This window comes from Corylus avellana, chromosome ca2, assembly GCF_901000735.1.
Source record: "Corylus avellana chromosome ca2, CavTom2PMs-1.0".
Taxonomy (NCBI): Eukaryota; Viridiplantae; Streptophyta; class Magnoliopsida; order Fagales; family Betulaceae; genus Corylus; species Corylus avellana.
Genome location: NC_081542.1, coordinates 48,377,740 through 48,398,528, shown reverse-complemented (window position 1 = coordinate 48,398,528; position 20,789 = coordinate 48,377,740). Strand labels below are relative to the sequence as shown.

Sequence of the window (20,789 nt, the reverse complement as noted above, 5' to 3'; positions counted from 1 at the left end):
ATAGTAATTAATATTAAAAAACAAAATCACAGAAGAAAAAGAAAATGAAATCTTCTCACTTGTGTTGGTTGTGTATATGATTCATCTGTTTCTCTTAAAATACATTCAAACAATAAAAAAAGAGATCAAAATTGGGAAATCATCATAAATCTGAAGATGCAATGAACGCAGTTGTGTCTTTTAGAGTCTTTCGTGCACGCCAATGGACAGCAGTAACTGTTTCTGATGTTCCCATCTGTTAAAGTAGTGAACATAAAGAAGAAAACTGTGAGCTTATCTTGTGAGATACACGAGTTCCATCAATTGGAATGTCTAAAAAAAATAAAAGAAATGCATCAACAAGAAACTATGTCTTCTCATTAGAGAACAAATAGCACAAAAGCATTAGAGTGAGCTCAAAATTAGAGATAATAATTTTTTACATGACTCACAAATCCAACACGAAATTAGTGAGTTACGATTGAAGATTTGACTCGTTTAATTACATAGGTTAAATTAAAGTTGATCTATATAGTCTTATACCCATGTTTTGACGCAATCCAAACGTGACACGTAAACAAGAATTGCCCCCCTACTCAAAACTTTTGAGTGCACCAACCAGAATTTTAGCAACAATAAACTCAACAAAGAGATTTTTTTAGAGGTTATTCTTGGGCTCTGATTTTGAAAATGAAAATTGCAGAGAAGTTAAGCTAGGTGAGCCAAAATTTGGCGAGTTGTTTTAGTTGCCATGGGTGTCGGCTTCTAGAATAAATAGAAGGAATATCCCACACTTCGAAGAATGTAGGGCGGAGCAAAGTTTACCTTAATCTCCATCGAATAGTAATCTTGCCACATGCTCACGTTCTGGTCGTAAGTTGCAAGTGCAGATTCATATAACTTCCGGGCATTTACAAGGCCATCTTTATCACCAGTAGATGCAAGATTTGATTCCAATTCAATGCAGTTTCTGTATGCAGCAAGACCAGGACGCGGTAAAGCAAGAAATCTGCAATTGAAACAGTATAAAAAGTTCAAAATTTCCAGTTAGGGCAATTGCTAGAAGCAAGATTACTAAAACCATGCAAAATACATGCGGTGCATCATGGAGTATAATTTATCACAGGTGGTAATGCAGATAATTTAAAATTTGAGACAATTCTTAAAAAAAAAGGCTCCGTAGCTCATGATCTAGACATACCGCTTATATATCTCCCTTGCATGCTGAATTCCATCCTTTTGAAGAACAAAATTTATGATAGCAGTAGAAAGGGAAAATCCATTATCACTGCCACCATCTTTAGCTAATGAAAAAAGAGACATCTCTACCAACTTCTCAAAAATATGCTTCTGATTTGCAAAGAACTTGAGGGCCTGCAATATGAGATCATGTCAGATAAAATCATCTAACAGACCTTCCAAAGAAGGATACTAGTATGTATACACACGCACAAAAAACATGAATTAGAGTCATTCGACCCAATTCAAGTTGATTTGGTCCAACAAAAACAATTGATACAAGTATTTTCAACTAGAAGTCAAACCCCCAAGCTGTTCATATTTAAGATACTTACCTGAAAACATCAAACGGATTCTTTGTAATGGAACACTTTAAAAATAATATTTGATTTTTCTTAATTTTTAATAGCTATATTATGCATCAAGCTTCCTGCTAATATCCAAACCAAGCACTATATATTTGTGATTAAGGCATTGTTGTGAGCTCAGCATATAAATAATATGAAATTAAGCACAACCAGCAGTACAGAAGTATACAACCACCAAGGCGAACAGGCTCATGAGTAACAAAGGAATTTGAGGTCTCATGAAACCTATTCTGCATATTACAAAGAGCTTAGATAAAACACTTTCTATTATTAGTTCATGAATATTTACAGTAGTGGACAGTTCATTAAGCCATTGTGTAGGTCAACAGAAATCTTTATTATTAATACCAACATATTTTTAGCCTAAGCTTAGAGCTACGAACATCAAAATGCTGAAGTCAAATGACACAATGATACAAATGCTGTGACAGACAATTATAATAATCTTAATTTCTAAAAACTTGAATAATAAAATCTTCTTACTTATCAAAAAAAAATTTCAACAGGAGAAAAGGGAGAAGTATGGGGTAAGTGATAACATACCATTAGCCACAAGCTTTCAGCTTTTGAAACGGACACTTCCGTCAAAACTTTTCTTAGGAGTTCGAAGATGGATAGCAAATCAGCTTTACTTGGAGAAGGAGAATCATTTGTGACGCTTCTAATTTCTATTGAGACCCGTAAAAGCCATAGCTGTACTGAATCTGATAATTTTCCACTGCAAAGCTTTTCTGCCAGTTTCCTAGCTTCGTCCAATCTTCCCAATTGCAAATAAAATGAAATATGTTGGCAAGCAAGATCCTCTGTAATGCATCCCATTGTCTCAGCCTTCTCATATACCGTCAAGAGATGTGACATATAATCTACAGTATGATTGGATAACACAGAATTTTGGTTCTCCTCTTCTTGGGGAGCAATAACACCCATCAAAAACTTTGTATACAGGTTAAACATCATGGCTGAAGGAACATTTTTTAAAGCTTCCTCATAAACCTATGTATGGAAAAAGCATCCAAGGTGACCATTAGATTTATATATATAGAGGCACAAAACAGAAATACATTCAGAATTTACATATATATCTCAGATGTTTGTCTAGCTATCAACAACACAGGAACAATAATTCATACCACAAATGAAGGTTTCCCTAGTTCACAAGGATTTATACCTGAACTGCTATTTGCGTCTGCGAAAGCACAGTTTCTCCTTCACTCATCTCTTGTGTGCTTCCAGGATCAACAATTTCCAGTCTTGCAAGCCAGTCCCAATATTCTGGTTCTGTTGAAAAGTCTCTCTTCATGTCATTTAGCATTTCCTTACGCATTTCTTCTGACTGTGCTAGGTCCATTGCTTCCAATATCTCAAACAACCTTTTTCTCAGGCTAAAACTAGAAGGGATAGCTTCAACAGCTGTACTATAGACAGTCCGTAGAACACTCAATCCTTGCTGTCGAAACAAATCTAATTTCATCTTCGAATCCTTGTTTTCGACATTCAATCCAACATCATTTTCTTTTTCATCTTGAAGAGACATAAATAACTCCTTGTTTTCATCTCTCCATTGTTTTTCATCAACAAGTCTATCATCACGAACCAAAGTTCCCTCATCCTCTCCGAGTGCAACCTTCCGGGCCTTTAACTTATTAAGGTATGTGAGTTCCATCCGAAGATATTCTACCCACAGGTCTTCTGAAGTAGGGCACACTCTCAAACCGCTCTGCATGAGAGCACGCGCCGCCTCAACATTTAAGTTATGGTCGAATTCCCAAGCTGCAGCATAAATCCAAACTCCCGGGACATTGGGATGAAACCTTATCACCTGGGCCAGGACCTGCAAGAAGTTTAGGAAGAGAACAATATTTCCTTAGAATATGAATTGAGACAAAAGACAAAAAATTCAAATGATAAAATCTCTTCTTCGATTGCTATGATATGAGAAAGCAGAGAGCCACACTTAAACTAAGCCCAACGCAAGCCAATTGGATTGATTATAACTTATAAAAACAATAGGATTATTAGGATAAATAGCTGCAAACAGTTTCACCTCAATCTCTCGTGCTCCAATTCATTTGAAACGAGCAAAAAAACCAAACACTGCTTAGCCTAATTTGCCAAATTGGCTTTGCTTGTTGAGCTTTTCCAACAACTAATAACAACTGCAAAAAAATAAAGCAAAAAAGCCTACCTCTTTGTCCCTTTCCTCCAATTTTCACAGCAACCAAACACCGCAAAATGAAGTAATAGAACAACAAAAAGTCAAAACCTCACTCTACAATCAACTGCAACACTTTTAACTCCTTGACCTTATCATTTTACAATCAAAGGCAACACTTTCCTTCACTTTCACAGCAACCAAAGAAAGGACAAACACAAAAAAATAAAACCTTAAAAACAAAAATCTATATACCTTCTTCATCCTGCCATTCCTTCTCTGCCTACAAAACTCAAGGTACCTGAACCACAAACCGATATCGCCCTTAAACCTCGTAACCGCAAGCCGATAAATCTCCACGATCCTCGACACGCCGGCGAAGTCCGAGAAGGACTGCTTCTTTTTCTTGTTGCCCTTGGCCCCGACTTCACGCGCCACTGCCTTCTTCCTGAGGCGGCGGAGAGCGTCGAGCTGGGTCTCGTAGTCAATGTAGGTCAGGTAGTCCTGCTTGAGCGGGCTCGGCCGCTTGAGCCGATACTCGTACTTACGCCGCTGCTTGACGATCTCGGCGATCTCGAGGCGCGTGAAGAGCCCGCGCTGCTCGAGGTCGTCGAGCTCATCCACCATGCGCTCTAGCCGGTACTGCACCACGTCAGCCATTATGGTGTGTTTCCTTCTCGGGTCTGATGAGTCGACTTTCTATGCGAACTCGGGAGAGGTTTAAGAGGAAGCTGACGATGAGAGAGCTCTGTTAAACGGCTCTCTAGGGCGGGTGAGATAGAAGAAGCTCTTGCTTGCGATAGGCCTCAATTGGGCCGGGCCAGATTGATCACTGAGATTATTGTGATATGGTGGGCCAATTTGAGCCAGGACCAGCAGGTGATTTGGGCTCAGACCAATTGAGCTGCAGAGTAATCAATCTGGATGGGGCTCCAGGTCCATTATGAAAAATACCTACCAATCTTCTTTTTTATTTTTTTATTTTTATTTTTTACGTGTCGGCACAAGAGAGGAGAAGGTGGATTCGAACTAGTGACATATACAACTCTTTTACAGTTTATTCACACGTGCTAGCATGTGTTTGGAGCCACGTCAGCCATTAAAATAAATTTAACATCATTCAATCACATGCTGACACATATTAACAAGTTTTAAAAGAGTTATAGGACTACATTTTTTAGTTTTTTATTATGAACTAAGTTTTTCTTTAAAATGGGCTGAAAATTTTTTATCCCTAGTCTACTACTAAAATTTGTCCATATAGCATATGATTTTCATATCTTTTTTAGAATGCATGTGAGAATCACATAGACTAAAGAAAAATGTCACTATAATAAACTAAATTGAAAAAATACTTTATCCCTTTGTTATACACCTATAGCTTTAACGGGTCAAATAAGGGTTATTGCCTCCTCGGAATAGAATCCTCTCAATTTCAAACAAAGTTGAGAAAAATCATTTCATAGTGCATATTGAATTTCACAACATTCCTTTTTTCTAATTTCATTGCGATAATTACTTAAGAGACCAAAGTTTATTGAATTACAATGAAGGAAATGCAAACATTTATTTTGAAACAAAATAGAATTATATATATTGTCTATGTGACATAGAGATGATCAACATGATGAGTTGGTATTTTCCTCTACTACAAACAACTTGGCAGCTAAAATGAAGCATTCTAAGAGTCTAGGGTTCACCATTAGCATTGGTATCATCACCTCCGTCACCTCCAATACTAAACCCAAATCCAATGCCCATGCCGAATCCTATGCCAATTCCATTCTTGCCACCATAACCTTTGCCACCAATTACACCCCCACCGACCCCAAAACCACCACCACCACCCTCACCATGACCATATCCTTCACCTTCACCTTTGCCCTCACCGCCACCGCCACCACCTCCGCCGCCACCACCTCCACCACCACCTCCAATGCCACCAACACCAAAACCTACACCAAAGCCATTACCATGACCAGACCCTCCATTGGCACTAGAGCCACCACCACTGCCACCACCACTACCGCCGCCACCTCCTCCTCCTCCTTCAGCACCACCTGGTCCACCTCCTGCACCAAAACCACTACCATGTCCAAACCCTTCACTAGCACCACTACTACCCCCACCACCACCACCTCCGCCGCCACCACCACCACCACCTCCTTCCCCAACCCCTGCACCTACACCATATCCACTACCATGTCCAGAACCTCCTCCAGAGCCTCCACCTCCACCACCGCCACCACCACCTCCTCCACTATCACTGCCACCAGACCCTCCACTTTGACCCACTCCTTTACCATCCACACCAAAACTTCTGCCACCCCTTCCAAAGAAACTCCCACAACTCCTCCAATTTCCATACGAGCAATCATCATTATCACCACCACCATTATCAAACCTCCCCCCACTTGCACCACCAAAGCTACTTTCTTCAGCACCCCGGCCATGACCAGTGCTGCTAACACTCAAAGCACAAGTAATACTCAGAAAAATAAGAGCCACGTAAAGAAGTTTAGCACTCGCACCCATGGCTAGCTAGCTAGCTCTTTGAACAAGCAAGTCTTAGTATGACTCAAGCCAACCTGCCTGAGCTCCAGCTTGTCTTAATTCTCCCTCTTTATATAAGCACCCAGAGGGCTCGTATAATCATAAACAATTTCACTGGTCCTCCATCTTCATTACTGCGTTTTAAAGGGAAAGGGAAATTGGCAGGAGGCCAATTCAAGAAAGGTCTATGTGATTGTCTAATGTGATAAACTATAAGCTGACAAAAATATCTTGCCTAATTCTAGCAAAAAACATAAATAATTGGGGAGAGAATGCATGTATATTCTAGCAATAGCTCCAGTATTATAATGAACTAGAGATGGTGGAGTAGGTGACTGTATCTTCTTGAAATATCCTAGCGAGAAAGGGAGATGCATTATGCTGCCAAAATATATATAATCTTAGCAAAATAAATATGCAGAAAATCCATGTGTCATTCTTTGTACCTATCAAATGCAGGATTAGGCAGTCGTCGATTCCACCTAAGCAAACCAATAAGATGAGAAAACAGCCATGCGGATGCCATGTGATCATGACCAACTGGGTATGAGACGATCACATAAGGAATGTTTGGGTTTTTGTATTAATTATCATTGGAATTTGGAATAATGCAACCCTTGTTAAAATTAGTTGTTCTTGGTTGGTTTGGTGGTGGCTGGGAGTTGATCAGCTTTGGACACTTGAAGCGGGGTAAATTTTTTTAGCAATTTTGTTTCTCAAATTACTAACAATTCGAACAATAAATGTGATAGAGCTTTTACAAAGACAACCTACTCGAACAGAACAGATATCGGGCGGTCTGCTCACCCGCTTGGCGCTTGGACATGTGGACCTATAAGAACTCTTTAGCAATATTAACCGTAAATTGTTAGAGAATCTAAATCACTTTTAGGCCAACCACAGGCAGGTTTGTCCATCACCTTCTCCCTTCTACTTGTCTGTTCCTAGAGAGGTAGAGAAAGAGCTTAATTATAAATGCAGCGCAAAATATTTTAATAAAGATCCGTTTCTTTTGGTAATACCTTTCGAAGATTTTTCTCTTTTCTAATATTGTCTCATTGTATGCAACAATTCGTACATGCACCTTCTAATGGAATATTAGCTAACTACTCCCACTTCAGCAACTCCTATGGAATTATCTCCTACATATATAATAAAGCTGCAAGATTAACATCGATCTCGAAGTGGACTCCAGGGCAACAAGCTTCCTTATTCTACAACTTCTCAGGTTTTCATTATAATTTAAGATGAAAAAAAAATGGAGTTGTTATAACTTTGTATGTTTAATCTAATCATCTTATTAGAAACTGGTTGCATATTGGGTTGGAAATCATTTTTTTATTCAATCCATTAAATTAACATATGTTCAAATACATGTGAAAATTACAGGATCTATTAAAAATACATGATCCTTTCCTCCCTTCTCTTTAACTGTACTGTCAAAAAGTATGCCCAATTCCAGAATTATCAACACTGGAATTCCTTATTACTTTCTCTCTCTCTCTCTCTCTATATATATATATATATATATATATATATATATATATATATATATATATCCAATTCATTGATTGAGCGGCGGATTTCAACTACCTCAGCCATGCTCGTGACTCATGAAGTAGGTTACACATGCATTATGTGGGAGAGAGAATTGGCTTATCGACCATATTGTGGGGTGGACATGCATTTTGTCTTCTCTCATTGGGAATCTAAAAACTAACAATTTTCTAATGATTTCTGGATATATGCATAATGTTGATTCCTACATGGTCTAAATGGGTTCAATTTCAATATGAATCTTTTCCATTTTCCTGGTTGTTGAGGCATTTTTTGGTCTATTCTTCGTGGTATCCTTGATCTTCAATTTCGTTGGTCTTCGTGATTCTTTAATTCTTGCAAAATAATAGTCCATCAGGAGAACTCGCTGGTGGGGTACCGGTGGGTCTCACTCTGATGCCTAAGTTAGCTTATTTCAAAGTTTGATATTCTCAAGAATGTATTGCGTACCTTAAGCTCTATAGCATATGCCTATATATCATGTAGGTTGCCTGATGATTAGAATGGTAACCAGGCAAGGAAAATGAGATTCAAGAGTGATTGATGAGTGAATTAATAATCTTGTCTCTTGACTGTTATGATCAATGTGAAACCGCCATTGCAATCAATGTGATTTCGGTCATTAATTTGGTGGTTACGAATGAGATATGCGTCCCCAATCATTAATGTGCTTAACCGTTATAAATGAGATATATGCTTGGAAGTTAATTCTTGACTTTTGATATTTTGACCCATATTTTAAAGGTACAACACTAGTCAACATTAACACCAGTGGGCTTTCCCACTACATGGAAGCCCAAATCCTTTATATGCGTTTTGAACATGCATGATCAAAGGCCATTTGGTTTCTCATCATTCCAGGCAAATAATAAAGAAAATTGTTATGATTACACGTGATAATGTGAAATTATTATTTATTTCAAAAGCTTAAGTTGATATAAATAGATAAATTTAATAATTTAAGATATCCTTTAACAAGTAATTCTCTTTGTAACAAAGATCATAAGGATCGGAATCCTCTCAATTGTAAATGAAATTGAGAGAAAAATTGTTTTATAGTTTAATTTTTGCTTTGTTTTGTTACATGTAAATTATGTACATCATGCCACTTCATCTAAACAATATGTTTAAATAACATGAAAACATATTCACCACGAGACAATATATTCACTACGCGCCTTTATTCAACAATATTGCTGCATGTTTATCGACTAAAAAAATAAATTAAAGTAAAATAACTCGGGGGAAATAAGAGGAAGTTTCAGCTTATTTCCTCATTATTTACTCATAGTATTACATAATATAATGAAATATGGGACTCGTACACCAAACAGCATGATCATCATAACAAGACATAAATAGTAGCAGCATTGGTAGAAGCACACAGACTATGAACTCAAGGCAATCCACCTCCAAACCCTCCGCCAGCTCCTCCACCATATCCACCGCCTACTCCGCCACCGATTAGGCTGCCACCGCCGCCGCCACCAAACCCTCCACCACCTCCACCTCCAAGGCCTCCTGCTCCTCCCGACCCAAACCCACCTCCAGCTCCACCTCCAAAACCAGAGCCACCACCTAGCCCACCCCCACCCCCACCACCAAACCCTCCACCTCCGGCTCCCCCCAAGCCAGGGCCCCCACCAAGTCCAGCTCCACCACCCAAGCCGCTCCCACCGCCCAAGCCACCACCTCCTATCCCACCGCCAAAGCCAGGGAAGTGGTGGAAGAAATTCTTCTCTTCGTTAAATGCACCCTTTTGACTCACAAGCTTCCGAGCATTAGTGGCGCAAATAAGTGCACCAAGAAGCACCACCAGAAGAAGCTGCTTAGAAACCGCCATTGCTGAGAGAATATATTCCAAAGAAAATGTTTGATGTGAAATGAGGCTGGGGAGTGGAGAATATATAGCCGTTTGAGAACTGAAAATGAGGGGAAGGTGGCGGTTGTGAAGGTTTTAAATTTGCGGATGCCGTCATCTATAATCCGTGCTTCTATAGTTAATTGGGCCAACTGCCATAGCAAAAAAGAAACCCCCATCCCATGTTGATGAGTTACCTGGATTTGCTCATATAACCATATTCATTCGCCTTTTCGTTGATCTTCACATTTTCCAATTTCACTTAAATTCTTTCACCCAACTCTCTTTCTCGGCCATCTTTTTGTGGTTAGATTGAAAATTCCTACAATATCATTACCTAATTGAGAGAGAGAAAGGCCTGAAACTAGTCTTTAATTAATTTTACTGTGTTGAAGTGGCACTAATTAACTCTTACATAAGCTAATGTGGCACTTATGTAGATCAAAGGGCCTCTTCCAGGAATTCCCCATTGTAATTCTCGAGACTTCTGTTCAATAATCGTTCGGAGGCCGTCCAAACGACCTCCATCCAGAGGCCTCTCCATACAAAAACCCGAGGCGTCCATTCACTGGCTGTTCGATAGCCGTCCGAAAGCCTATCTTTCTTTTCAATCATTTGCTTTGTTTAGGTTTCCTTTTCAGTCTTTGACTTGGTTGAGTTTTCATTTTCAGTCTCGTATTTGGATTTCAGTTTTCTTTAGGACCGTCCGAACGGAGGTTTGTTCCGTTCGAAAGGCCAGTCGTTTACGTACTTTTTAGTTCATTTATTTTAGGAACAGTTCGAATGGGGATATGTCCCATTCGAACGGCTAGCGTAAAAGTCTTAACCGACTTAAACTCCTTTTACTACTAGGGTTAGGAGTTTGGGGCTATAAATACATGCTTATAGCCCCTAAGAACGTAGCTTTTGATTATATGTGAGTTTTTATCAATAAGAAGTCTCAGAGTTGAGTTTCTTCTTTATTTTCCTTCAAACCCTAGAGAGTATCTAGTGTTTAGAGAAGATTTATTAGATTCTTTAATCATATCAAGATTTAAAAATACCTATACATTCTTTATTGTTGTTCTTCTTTGTAGCCCACTAAGTCGCGCTACATTAGGCACTAACCAACCCTTGTTAGGAAAAAAAAAAAAAAAAAAAAAAAAAGGTAATGATATATAACGCTCACAAGGCAATTTCAACCAACCATTAAATTTTTTATTTTTTATTTTTGGACAAATGATTGATCTAATGGTAAATTGGGACTGCTACATATTTAGCATTACTAAAAAAAATTCTAGTGATTAAATAGTAGTGCTACATCATCAAAGTAAGATAAAAGTATGATAAAAATGTAGTGTATAATGTTGGAAGTCCCACATTGCTTTGATATTAAGGAGATGAGTCATTTATAAGGTGAGGGAAAACCTCAACTCTTGAGCTAGCTTTTGGGTTGAGTTAAGCCCAATACCCATTTCTAATATGGTATCAGAGCCAAGTTCAATTGGTTGTGGCCCACCGTCTCCCACTGTCGCACATGTTGGCTTGGATGTCCTCCAGCCACACGTGAGGGGGCGTGTTGGAAGTCCCACATTGCTTGGGTATTAAGGAGATAGGTCATTTATAAGATGAGAGGAAATCTCAACTCTTGAGCTAGCTTTTGGGTTGAGTTAGGCCCAATACCCATTTTTAATATATAACATTACTCACACTTAATTTGTTGATGTGGCACTATCAATTAACCATTTTTAAAAAAAAAATAAAAAAAAATCCAAAAATTAATTAACAGTATCACATCAAAAAAGTTTAATAAAAATGAGATAAAAATATAGAGTATTGCATGCATGCGATCTCAACCTGTAAACAACATATGAGAGCCAAGGACTACTAGCTAGCTAGCTCACCTTAATCTCCCAAGCTTCTTGTGCCACCCATTCTTGCTAATCCTTATAATTTGATAAAATTGTTAGGGTTGTTTTCTAGTATTAGAATATTAATTAAATTATTAAATTCATTTATTCTTGTTGGTCTTATAAGTTTTTACGGTGACTTAATATTGAATCAAAACATATATTATGAGTTAAAACCCTATCTTCATAATTCACATTTCATTGCAGTTAAACATTTCACATAATAATCAATCTCACTTATTAATGGAAAGTTTGAACCTACACGTGAAGAGAAAGTTAAAATGTTAATTAAATTTATTAGTTTCTATTAACTTAAGCTTTTAAGATAATTAGTGACTATATACTTAACACCTGATTTAATATCTTGTTAAATAGAGTATGGAGGACTATATCAAACAAGGAGGAGACAAATTTTGAAGTTCCAAAACTGTCAAAGTATATAATTATGGGCATGATTTTAAGCAAGAGTGAGCTCAAGAGAGACATCATTGATATGATCTGCACTTTGGTTCAGCTTCAACAAAGACTGTGACGCTTTTGAGTTCATTGATAAAGAGATTTTGCAATCATCCATTCGCTCTATATTCTCTGTCAAACTTTCCAATGTTTGATGATTGCTCTTGCAACCCGAAGCCCCTAGTAAGACTCTTTTTTGCTCATTGCTCCCCTGAAAGTATGATAAATATGGAAATATAATTTAGAGCCATGACACTGACACCCACACGTGTTAGAAGAATTTCATAATAAAATAGAAAATTAAAGAGAAAAGCAGAAGAAATAGAGAAAATATAGAGGCAAATTAAGAATGTTTGGATAGTTCGGTGTTATATATATTGCTTATGACCACCCACTAGCTAGGTAACTATCTTAAGGACTACATTTTGCTAGTGGCTACTAGCTATCTTAAAGTCTAGCTAGTGACCACTAGCTAGGTAACTATCTTAAGGACTACATTTTGCTCTAGCTTATTGCTTGATTGATTTTATAATGCAAATGATTCTTACTTATACAATACTAGTAAGATAATTAATCAAATAAATCATTAACTAACTATAGAATAAGTGGTGATTTAATATAGTATCAGAGCAAAAGTCGTGAGTTCAAATCCTGACTCCTACAATCTCACATACATACACGTAAGGAGAGTGTTAAAATGCTAATTAAATAATTAAAGAGTAATGTTAAAAACTACATTTTATCCCTCAACTATCTCACAACGTTGACGTGGCAACCCTAACCCACCCTTGGATTAGTAAAAAAAAATTCAAGAGTTAGTTGGACTACCAGGTTAGCATTGTGGGATAATAGTTGTAAAATAAAAATATGGTGTTAGCCTTAGTCTTAATAGAATATGAATAAGGTTAGAAACCACATTTTTATCTCATAATTATTCTACGATACTAATATGCTAGTCCTATTTAACCCTTAGATCAATAAATATTCTTAAAAAATAAAAAAATGACTAGAATTGATATATGAGCATTGTGGAATAATTGTGCAATAAAATATGATATCTAGTATTATTCATTAAATACACCTCTTCCATTTAGCTTATACTTTTGAGATAAATTAATGGTGATTTAACGCTTGTGTTTGTGAGAGTGAAAGAGAGAGAATACTTGATCAATAGCGCGGTTCTTGAGCAGATCCTTGAAGATGATGTAAGAATCTGGTTTTTGCTCCCATGCTTTGCTTATTATTTCTTGGCATGGTAATTGGTCCATCACTTTGTTTGCAATCCACATTTCTTGCTTCTCCACCCTGCCACCAAAGTCGACAAAAACTGAAATACGTATAATTTGACTCCCATTTTCAGCTGATTCTTATTCTCATGAATTTAAGAAGCTGTCTGGATATTGTTGGATTAGAGTAGTCATATTAATTATAAGAAATATAATATTACAAATAGACAAACCATTGGGAAGCCATGCTTCTAGTCCTGAGAGCAAGCTCTTCTTTGCAGTAACTCCCACTGCTGCTGCTTCTGAACCAGAAGGAGTTGTTATCAACCAATCCCTTGTTCTTTTCCTGATGATTTTGTTGGCAACAGCTCAAGTAACTTGAATCTGGGATACCATGTGCCTTACCATTAATCCTCTTCGCTGCCATAGCTGCTTCTGCGCACAACAAACACCACACATGCATATATACAGATTAAAGAAGAGGTCGCCTTGGATGTTAATTATATATGTTTTTCAAGTTCTGTTTCTAACAACCAGATCTTGGAAAATGTCCAAAAATTGATCAACAATAACATCTATTCATAGTAAACTTGTGATTTACATGTTACCTTGTATCATCTGCTCATGCTTCATGCTTCTATACATCTGTAAATTATAACAAGCACAATTGTTAGAAGATTATCAAAACCATGAGCACTTTTGTAGTTAAATAGATCAAAACCTGAAGATGGCTCTTTACGTGCGATATGGTAAGCCCCTTCACATTCATTATCTGTAAAACCATCTTCGGAGTAGCTCCTACAGAAATTAATTATATCCTGATTCCTTAATTTGTTGAGAAAAAGCATATATATGTAACGTTACTTCTTGTTTTTTTTTTTTTTCTTCTTCTTTTGGTAATTAATTAAAGACATGCAGCTAGCTTACTGTCTTCTCCTCCAAGACGTTCAACCGCATGCACGAAGCAGTGATGAAGCTCAGGCGTCCACCGAAGCCGAGGCATTTTTGATCGAACATACGGCCTAACAACGGCCGATTTCAACCGAATCAAGCTTATCTCCGGCAACTTGTCGTCCATACGCTGCATAGAAACTCTCATATGGGATGGTAATTGTGAAGGGTATTCTTCGTTGTCAAGAGATGATGATGATGGAGACCCTTTAAAAGAGCTCTCGTCTTCAACCCTCTTCATGATCTCCTAAGAGAGAGAGAGAGAGGGTTGGCCTAGTCTGCAACAGAAGAGAATAAATACTGAGACTCTCTGTTACATAGTTTTGGCCTTTTGTGCTTCTTTTTCTTACTCACAGGCTTAGAGGTCAGTTAAGTCCTTCGGAGTTTTGATTGGAGAAGGGAAAATTTTGACACGCAATTTCAGGCTTTGTTTTATTCAAAAATGCCTTCGTGATTGGGTGAAAATGAAAGGTGAAATTCAAAAGCAAAGTTCAAACTAAACATATTCTTCTTTCTTTCCTTTTTTTCTTGGGTCTTTTCTGGATATTCTTTGTCGTCAATAGAAAAGGAAAAATTGAAAGAAATTATTAACTTACATTTACATCTTACCCATTAAATAATTAAATTTACTTATCAAATTTTGTTACTTAATTTTTTCACCCATAAATAATATGTCACATGATATTCATGCGAAGCATCAAGTGAATTTATAAGACAATATTTATATTTCGTTGTTCGATAAACCTCAGAAACACGATCCTATCCGGCCGCAAGAATCGTGAATCAGTTTAGTAATACTAACCAAACGAGTTGACCAGTAAAGTATTAATTTCATATACCAAACCGTTTTTGTTTAAATTCTCACAAAATTGACTAAAATATTCAAACCATCAAACGTTATAAGAGAAGAATTAAAGGCATCCACAAAAAAACAAAGAAAAACCAGACGTTAAAAGCATAGTTGTGACATAAGCAGTGCATGTCCTTAGGGAAACATACCAAAGACTCCATAAATTCAAACAAACTCCCTTTATTCCGCCTGATCGAAAGACTGTCTACTCAAACACATCCCCACGTTCACATTCCCATTAATCTCATCGGTAATATATATATATATATATATATATGCAAAATGATGATCATCACTAACACGACAGCACGTGTAGTGCCACGTAGACAAGCTTCGCATGTCGGCCTTCCTTCTCAGGGGGACACGTAGACATTCTAGGCGTCACGGCGGTCGGGCATTGGTGGTCATGTAAAGCGCACGCGTGATTTACATACATATGTATGGTTGCATGAAGGCATGGCATGGCATGGCGGGAGTTTCTGTGGAGAAAGCCAAAATGGGTGAAACCAGATTCGCATGTCGGGACGTGGGGTAATTCCATCCATCCATGGCCATCTTTTGCTGACAGAAAAGGTGGAGAGTGCAGAAGGAAGCGGTTTCGAATTGGGGAATATTCTCTGGATGCATTGCCAGAAGCACGGACAAGTGTTTTGTGATATCGTAAGCGAGAGAATAATGGCTATGGCGAAAAGGAGGTCGAAGAATATTGAAAATAGAGAGCAGACTTGTCCGGAGCTGGGAGTAGAGCAGCCACGTCACCTATACATACATATATTATTACTTATTATCATATCACACTTATATAATGGGCTATTGTCTGGCAAGCCCACATAACCGTAACACTAGGCCCACTTAGCCCAACCATTAACCTGTTAACCCGGAATCACTAAACACTCCAACTATAAATCCATTCCCATACCCACTATCCTACAAACCCAAGTGTGCTCTTGTCAAGCATGATCCACAAAGGGCCCAGCTAAATATTAGGTTCTAACAAATGATAATGATCATGGTTATTACAAAGGTGAATGTACTAATCCTAATGTTTAGGAGGATAACAAAGCTTGACTACTGTCATACCATGGAAAGATTTTCTGCTTAATTTGATTTTCCAGTATAAATCTCAGTTGAATTAGTACTATAATTACTTTTGACAGAGTGATGGCATAGACCCATCTTTGTTAACGACTTTATGTTTTTGTTCCAACACAAAACACTCTTAAAAACACGAACTATTTTCACGTTTATGTCACGTCAAAATACATTAACAAACATACCCACATCTCCAATCCAAAGATGATAAAGTTACAAATCTAACAATAATGGTGTTCAGATGGACAGTGGAGATGAAAGAAGAAATTCTACAAACAATGCATATTGCCTATTCTTCTAAGAGTCATTGAGACAGAACCCATATGGGGGACGAATGAACAATAGAAATAACAACTAACTCAAAGCTCAAGTTGAGCTCTTGCATTATTAATTTACCGCCTACTTCAGACTAAGAATCATGCCACCCTCTCGTGACAATAATTTATGTCTAGCCACTTCAAAAAGGTCTTGTACGCCTGCCTCTCGCCCTTCCACAAATCAGGGCATTCCTCGGGATTGGTAACTCGTCTCTCCAAGAGTTTGCAGGGGAGTAGACCCGGAGATAGAACTGCTGACCCAAGTATTGTCTGGCCCAGTTCTCAGACCTTATGTTCCACATCCCCACATTGTCCAGAGCTATGTAGATTGCAGTCCATGCTCTGGGATACACCTGCATTCAATCACAAACATAAACAAAACAAGAAAAATCATAAAACTGTAACACCCCAATCCCACATTGAGAAGATGAGTAGCTCATTACTCATTAATTCCTTATTAGGTGAGACGAAGAGTTATAAGTGATTCTAAGAAAGTTTTAAATTGACTAATCATTTTGTAATGAAACTTTTCTTGTACCTGAGTAGTGGAGCGGGCAACTGTGTCTCTCAAATTGTAGCGTGCTCTACTTGCAGGTGTCCATTGCCCTCCATCCATTCTAGTCATTGACAACAAACATTTTAGCATTGAGATATACAAGCTGAAAGATTGTGGCTTTCCAATGCAAGTATATAATTAGTTGGAAAAGATATGCTTACCCCACAACGAAGAAAGAATAGCCATCAATGTGCCATGACTGGACAGTGTCCTCCCAATTTTGGAACACAATTTCAACATATTCTCTGAAATTAGCACCCATAACGGATGTCTGGAGGTAGGCATTATTTCCCCCGGGGGGAGAGGTAGGAATGGTTCCAACGCTAAAAACTCCAGGGATCTTGAAGAAGTCAGCAAGTTTCAGTGGGGTGTCTGCTGGAACAAATGAGACACCATTTACTGCATATCTCTGCTTGCCGTTAATATAAGGAGCAGAGTTTGCAAGCATGATTGTGCGGCTAGTCTTGATCATTCCATAGTGGTAGGAACCTTGAGGATTAGGTCTTGGCCCACTCGCAGTCAGATTCCAACTGATTTGAGAGAATGAAATATGTACATGAAATATTTTGTTCTGCTAAATAAGAAATCATTAAAAGATTCCACAAATAATCTAGCTAGTTTCTTTAAGGTGATTGCTTCTCTACTCTCTAGAAACATTTAGCATAAGTATATATCAAAGCACCACACTTTTTGTGCTAATATGCATGCGAGGCAACATTCTGCTGCAACAAATATTAAAATGGAAAGAATCATATGGCTCGAAAGTTGGTGAGAGAAAGAGTATGAACCCAAAAGGCAAATTGAAAATGCCAGTAAGAGACATAAGAATCTGAAAGAAAATAAATTACCGGATAGATCTGGTCTGGCTAACGGACGAAGCAATCTGAGTGGTAGGCCCAACAGGGACGGGACCAGAAACTCCCTTCTGTGAATAGCTGTAGTGAAGAACGGCTGTTGATGTCAGCACCCGAGTGGTGAAGCGTGAAGAAACTACAATGTAGTAATCTTGAACAGGCTGATCAGCTGTGACCAAGACAGAATATGACTGGCCAAGATGGATATCAAGTGAACTGTAGGTGTTCTGAAGCGTGTGAGACCCTTCTACCTCTATCAGTTTCATCAGGTGTCCCTGAATTCTGAAGTTAATTGATGTCGTAAGCCCCACATTTGATATCCTCAGCCTATAAGTCTTACCTGCAAACAAATTATTGAAATAATGTGATCCCTAATTATGAGATTAATTATAAACATGTATATCCTAACTGTACTCGCTCCTCTAGTTTTATTTTTGTTGCCAAAACCGTGTATCAAGTAATTCAGAGATCTAATCATTAAGTTCATAATTCAGATTGTGGACAACAATGAAGACAAGGGCAGTAGTTATGAAAAGTTCAATGGCTAAGAGCAATTGCAGTGAAGGAGACAGAGAGAAGTACATTAATAGACACCTTGATCAACAGTAAACGTGTAACCATTTGATCCACGACCATTGATGAGAAGTCCATCAGGGAAGGGGAGATTGTGACCACTGTCCAAGAATCGTCTCAATATCTATAAAACCAAAGTGAAAATATTAAGGAAACAAAACCTGTAAACCAAGAAAGTGAAATGACACTAAGGATCTGGTGCCCCTGCTTACGTGTTGCTCTCTCTTGAACCAGTCCCCAGCTAGAATGGTGAAGTCCCCGGCAGGAGGAGGGAAGGGAACTGGAATCCCTGGACGGCTCCATATTCTGATGCCACCAAACCCTCCGGCAGCTTTCTGAAATCCAAATGATGGGAAGTAGAAGTAGCTACCGATCTGATCCTTCACTTGGAGAACATAAGTGAAGTTCTTTCCCGGTCGGATTGGACAGTTAGTGCCATAAACTCCATCCTGCCATGAGTTCCTTCTCTGCTGTATGCCATCCCTGTAGACATGAGATACGACAAAGTAGTCAAATTCAATATCGGTTGCTCAGCATTTTGCTCCATAACCCCACAGAATGGAAAAGCTGCATATTGTATGGCAGCTGTGAAATTTAATACTAAAGGCCCTACTCATTCATAAAGGATATCAGCTACCCCATTGGTGCACACCATCGACCGTTGAAAAGAAGTGATTCAGATGCCTTAAACCTAATCCGACACATTTAGTTAAACGAATCATACCTCTCAACCATCAATTATAACCTATTAATTTTGTGTTGCGTTCGTATCGAGTTTGTGGACAATATAAAAAATTACCCACCTAAATGTAGTGTGTCGAGTTCAAATCGTATTAAAACTTGAGTGTAAAAACTATATCATTAGGTAAGCCGGGTAAGATTCAGGACCTGAATTTGACCTCATCTTAAAAGGGTCATTAATTAACTCTGATATACCCATTTTTACTATGTAAATGTAATATAGTATATAATTATTGTAAAATAGATGTGGGAATACACAGATCTAGCTCGTGGAGATTGAAATTTATCATATCTCATCAGCTGCTCAAACTGATTTTTTTTTAAAAGGACTTTTGAATAACCAATCAATGAGTCCTTGGAGCTGTATAAGATAGAAACTAGAAAGTTAAAGATCTAACCACAAACCACCATTCAAACAAAGTCAGGTTCTAAAAGTTAATGTCTGTATTGACACAAACGTGCCTTTAACTTCTTTAGATCATTAGATGTAAATTAACAAGACCCATCACGACAAAAGTCACTATAAAGGGAACTATACTTTTATAAGATTATCGTACAAAAGCACCCCTCAAAAAGAAAAACTATTTCGGGAATCCAATTATTCCAAAACAGAAAAATCGATTTTTATTAATAAAAAAAAAAGGTGTAATTCTCTGTTTGGTTGCTGAGAAAGAATAGAAAATTGCATTGGGGTTATATATGTTTTGAACTGTGAACAGTAACTGCTCACTGGTTGTTGCCAAAAGTTACAGTTTTAGTACAAAAAAGAAGGACATTTTCTTTCCGAGGGTATCAAACAATCAAACAACTGGACTTATACATTTTACTCTCTTTTATTTTTCGTTTTACCGCATTTTTTTCCCCCGAGTAAAGAATATAAAGTAATCCTAACAGAAAAAGATAAGGCTTTTTACCAAGAGACGAGGAATGGCTCCCTTAGGTAGTTGAACACATTGATAACCAAGTTATCATTTGTAACAGCATCGATCTGAGGACCTGGGAACTGCCCATTTATCAAGATACCCTGCAACATTTCTCACATTTACTCAAGCATCCCAGACATTAAAAAAAAGAAAAGCATTTTTCGTAATTCCGACGCAAAAATCTAGCAAAAGAATAACTTTTGGTTTCAAAAAGCAAGAAGCATTTTCCAAAGATCAGCAGGCAAGAAAAAAACAGAGTTGAAGAGGCAGAGCAAGAGAAATGAACTCATTAAGTACCTGCTGCTTGACACCAAGAGGGTAGATGTCGCCGTACGTGACTTTCCACGTGAAGAACCGATATGGGTCTTCACCATTAACGCCATGAACAACCGCAAGAACCAGAGCAATGAGAAAACAAAAAGCCCTGCATTCTCCCATTGTTCTTGTTCTGTTACTAAGCTTTGAGAGTAACTGCTTAGAAAGTGAGTTTAATGGAAAACTTAGATCTCCATAAACAAAGAAACTTTGCACCTCTGCAAAGAAACCAGATAGAGGTGATGGGTGTCTCTCATTTCACTCTCCAAATCTGACTATAAGTATATTCTTTCAAGTTTTGTCTTGTTGTGAGCAGAGCTCACCATTGCTTTTGGGA

General features: G+C 37.9%; 4 protein-coding genes across 4 annotated transcripts; all 4 read right to left on the bottom strand.

The window, feature by feature from the left end:
- Positions 1 to 31: 31 nt before the first annotated feature.
- Positions 32 to 4,481, bottom strand: LOC132170927 (uncharacterized). Its single transcript, XM_059582087.1, has 6 exons — positions 3,994 to 4,481; positions 2,755 to 3,417; positions 2,130 to 2,579; positions 1,181 to 1,353; positions 805 to 988; positions 32 to 235 (listed from the first exon to the last, which is right to left on the bottom strand). Exons 1-6 carry the CDS (start codon positions 4,396 to 4,398, stop codon positions 143 to 145), a joined length of 1,968 nt encoding a protein of 655 aa, XP_059438070.1. The 5' UTR covers positions 4,399 to 4,481; the 3' UTR covers positions 32 to 142.
- A 946-nt stretch (positions 4,482 to 5,427) lies between these two features.
- On the bottom strand, positions 5,428 to 9,704 carry LOC132170109 (glycine-rich protein 5-like). Its single transcript, XM_059581013.1, has 4 exons — positions 9,424 to 9,704; positions 9,259 to 9,369; positions 5,718 to 5,780; positions 5,428 to 5,669 (listed from the first exon to the last, which is right to left on the bottom strand). Exons 1-4 carry the CDS (start codon positions 9,689 to 9,691, stop codon positions 5,428 to 5,430), a joined length of 684 nt encoding a protein of 227 aa, XP_059436996.1. The 5' UTR covers positions 9,692 to 9,704.
- Positions 9,705 to 11,983: 2,279 nt separating this feature from the next.
- On the bottom strand, positions 11,984 to 14,473 carry LOC132172771 (myb family transcription factor PHL11-like). Its single transcript, XM_059584342.1, has 6 exons — positions 14,208 to 14,473; positions 14,002 to 14,078; positions 13,889 to 13,925; positions 13,514 to 13,715; positions 13,218 to 13,359; positions 11,984 to 12,265 (listed from the first exon to the last, which is right to left on the bottom strand). Exons 1-6 carry the CDS (start codon positions 14,470 to 14,472, stop codon positions 12,056 to 12,058), a joined length of 933 nt encoding a protein of 310 aa, XP_059440325.1. The 5' UTR covers position 14,473; the 3' UTR covers positions 11,984 to 12,055.
- Positions 14,474 to 16,298: 1,825 nt separating this feature from the next.
- LOC132170768 (L-ascorbate oxidase homolog) lies at positions 16,299 to 20,785 on the bottom strand. Its single transcript, XM_059581868.1, has 8 exons — positions 20,435 to 20,785; positions 20,129 to 20,238; positions 18,686 to 18,956; positions 18,495 to 18,597; positions 17,895 to 18,240; positions 17,208 to 17,576; positions 17,029 to 17,107; positions 16,299 to 16,843 (listed from the first exon to the last, which is right to left on the bottom strand). Exons 1-8 carry the CDS (start codon positions 20,573 to 20,575, stop codon positions 16,631 to 16,633), a joined length of 1,632 nt encoding a protein of 543 aa, XP_059437851.1. The 5' UTR covers positions 20,576 to 20,785; the 3' UTR covers positions 16,299 to 16,630.
- Positions 20,786 to 20,789: the final 4 nt, after the last annotated feature.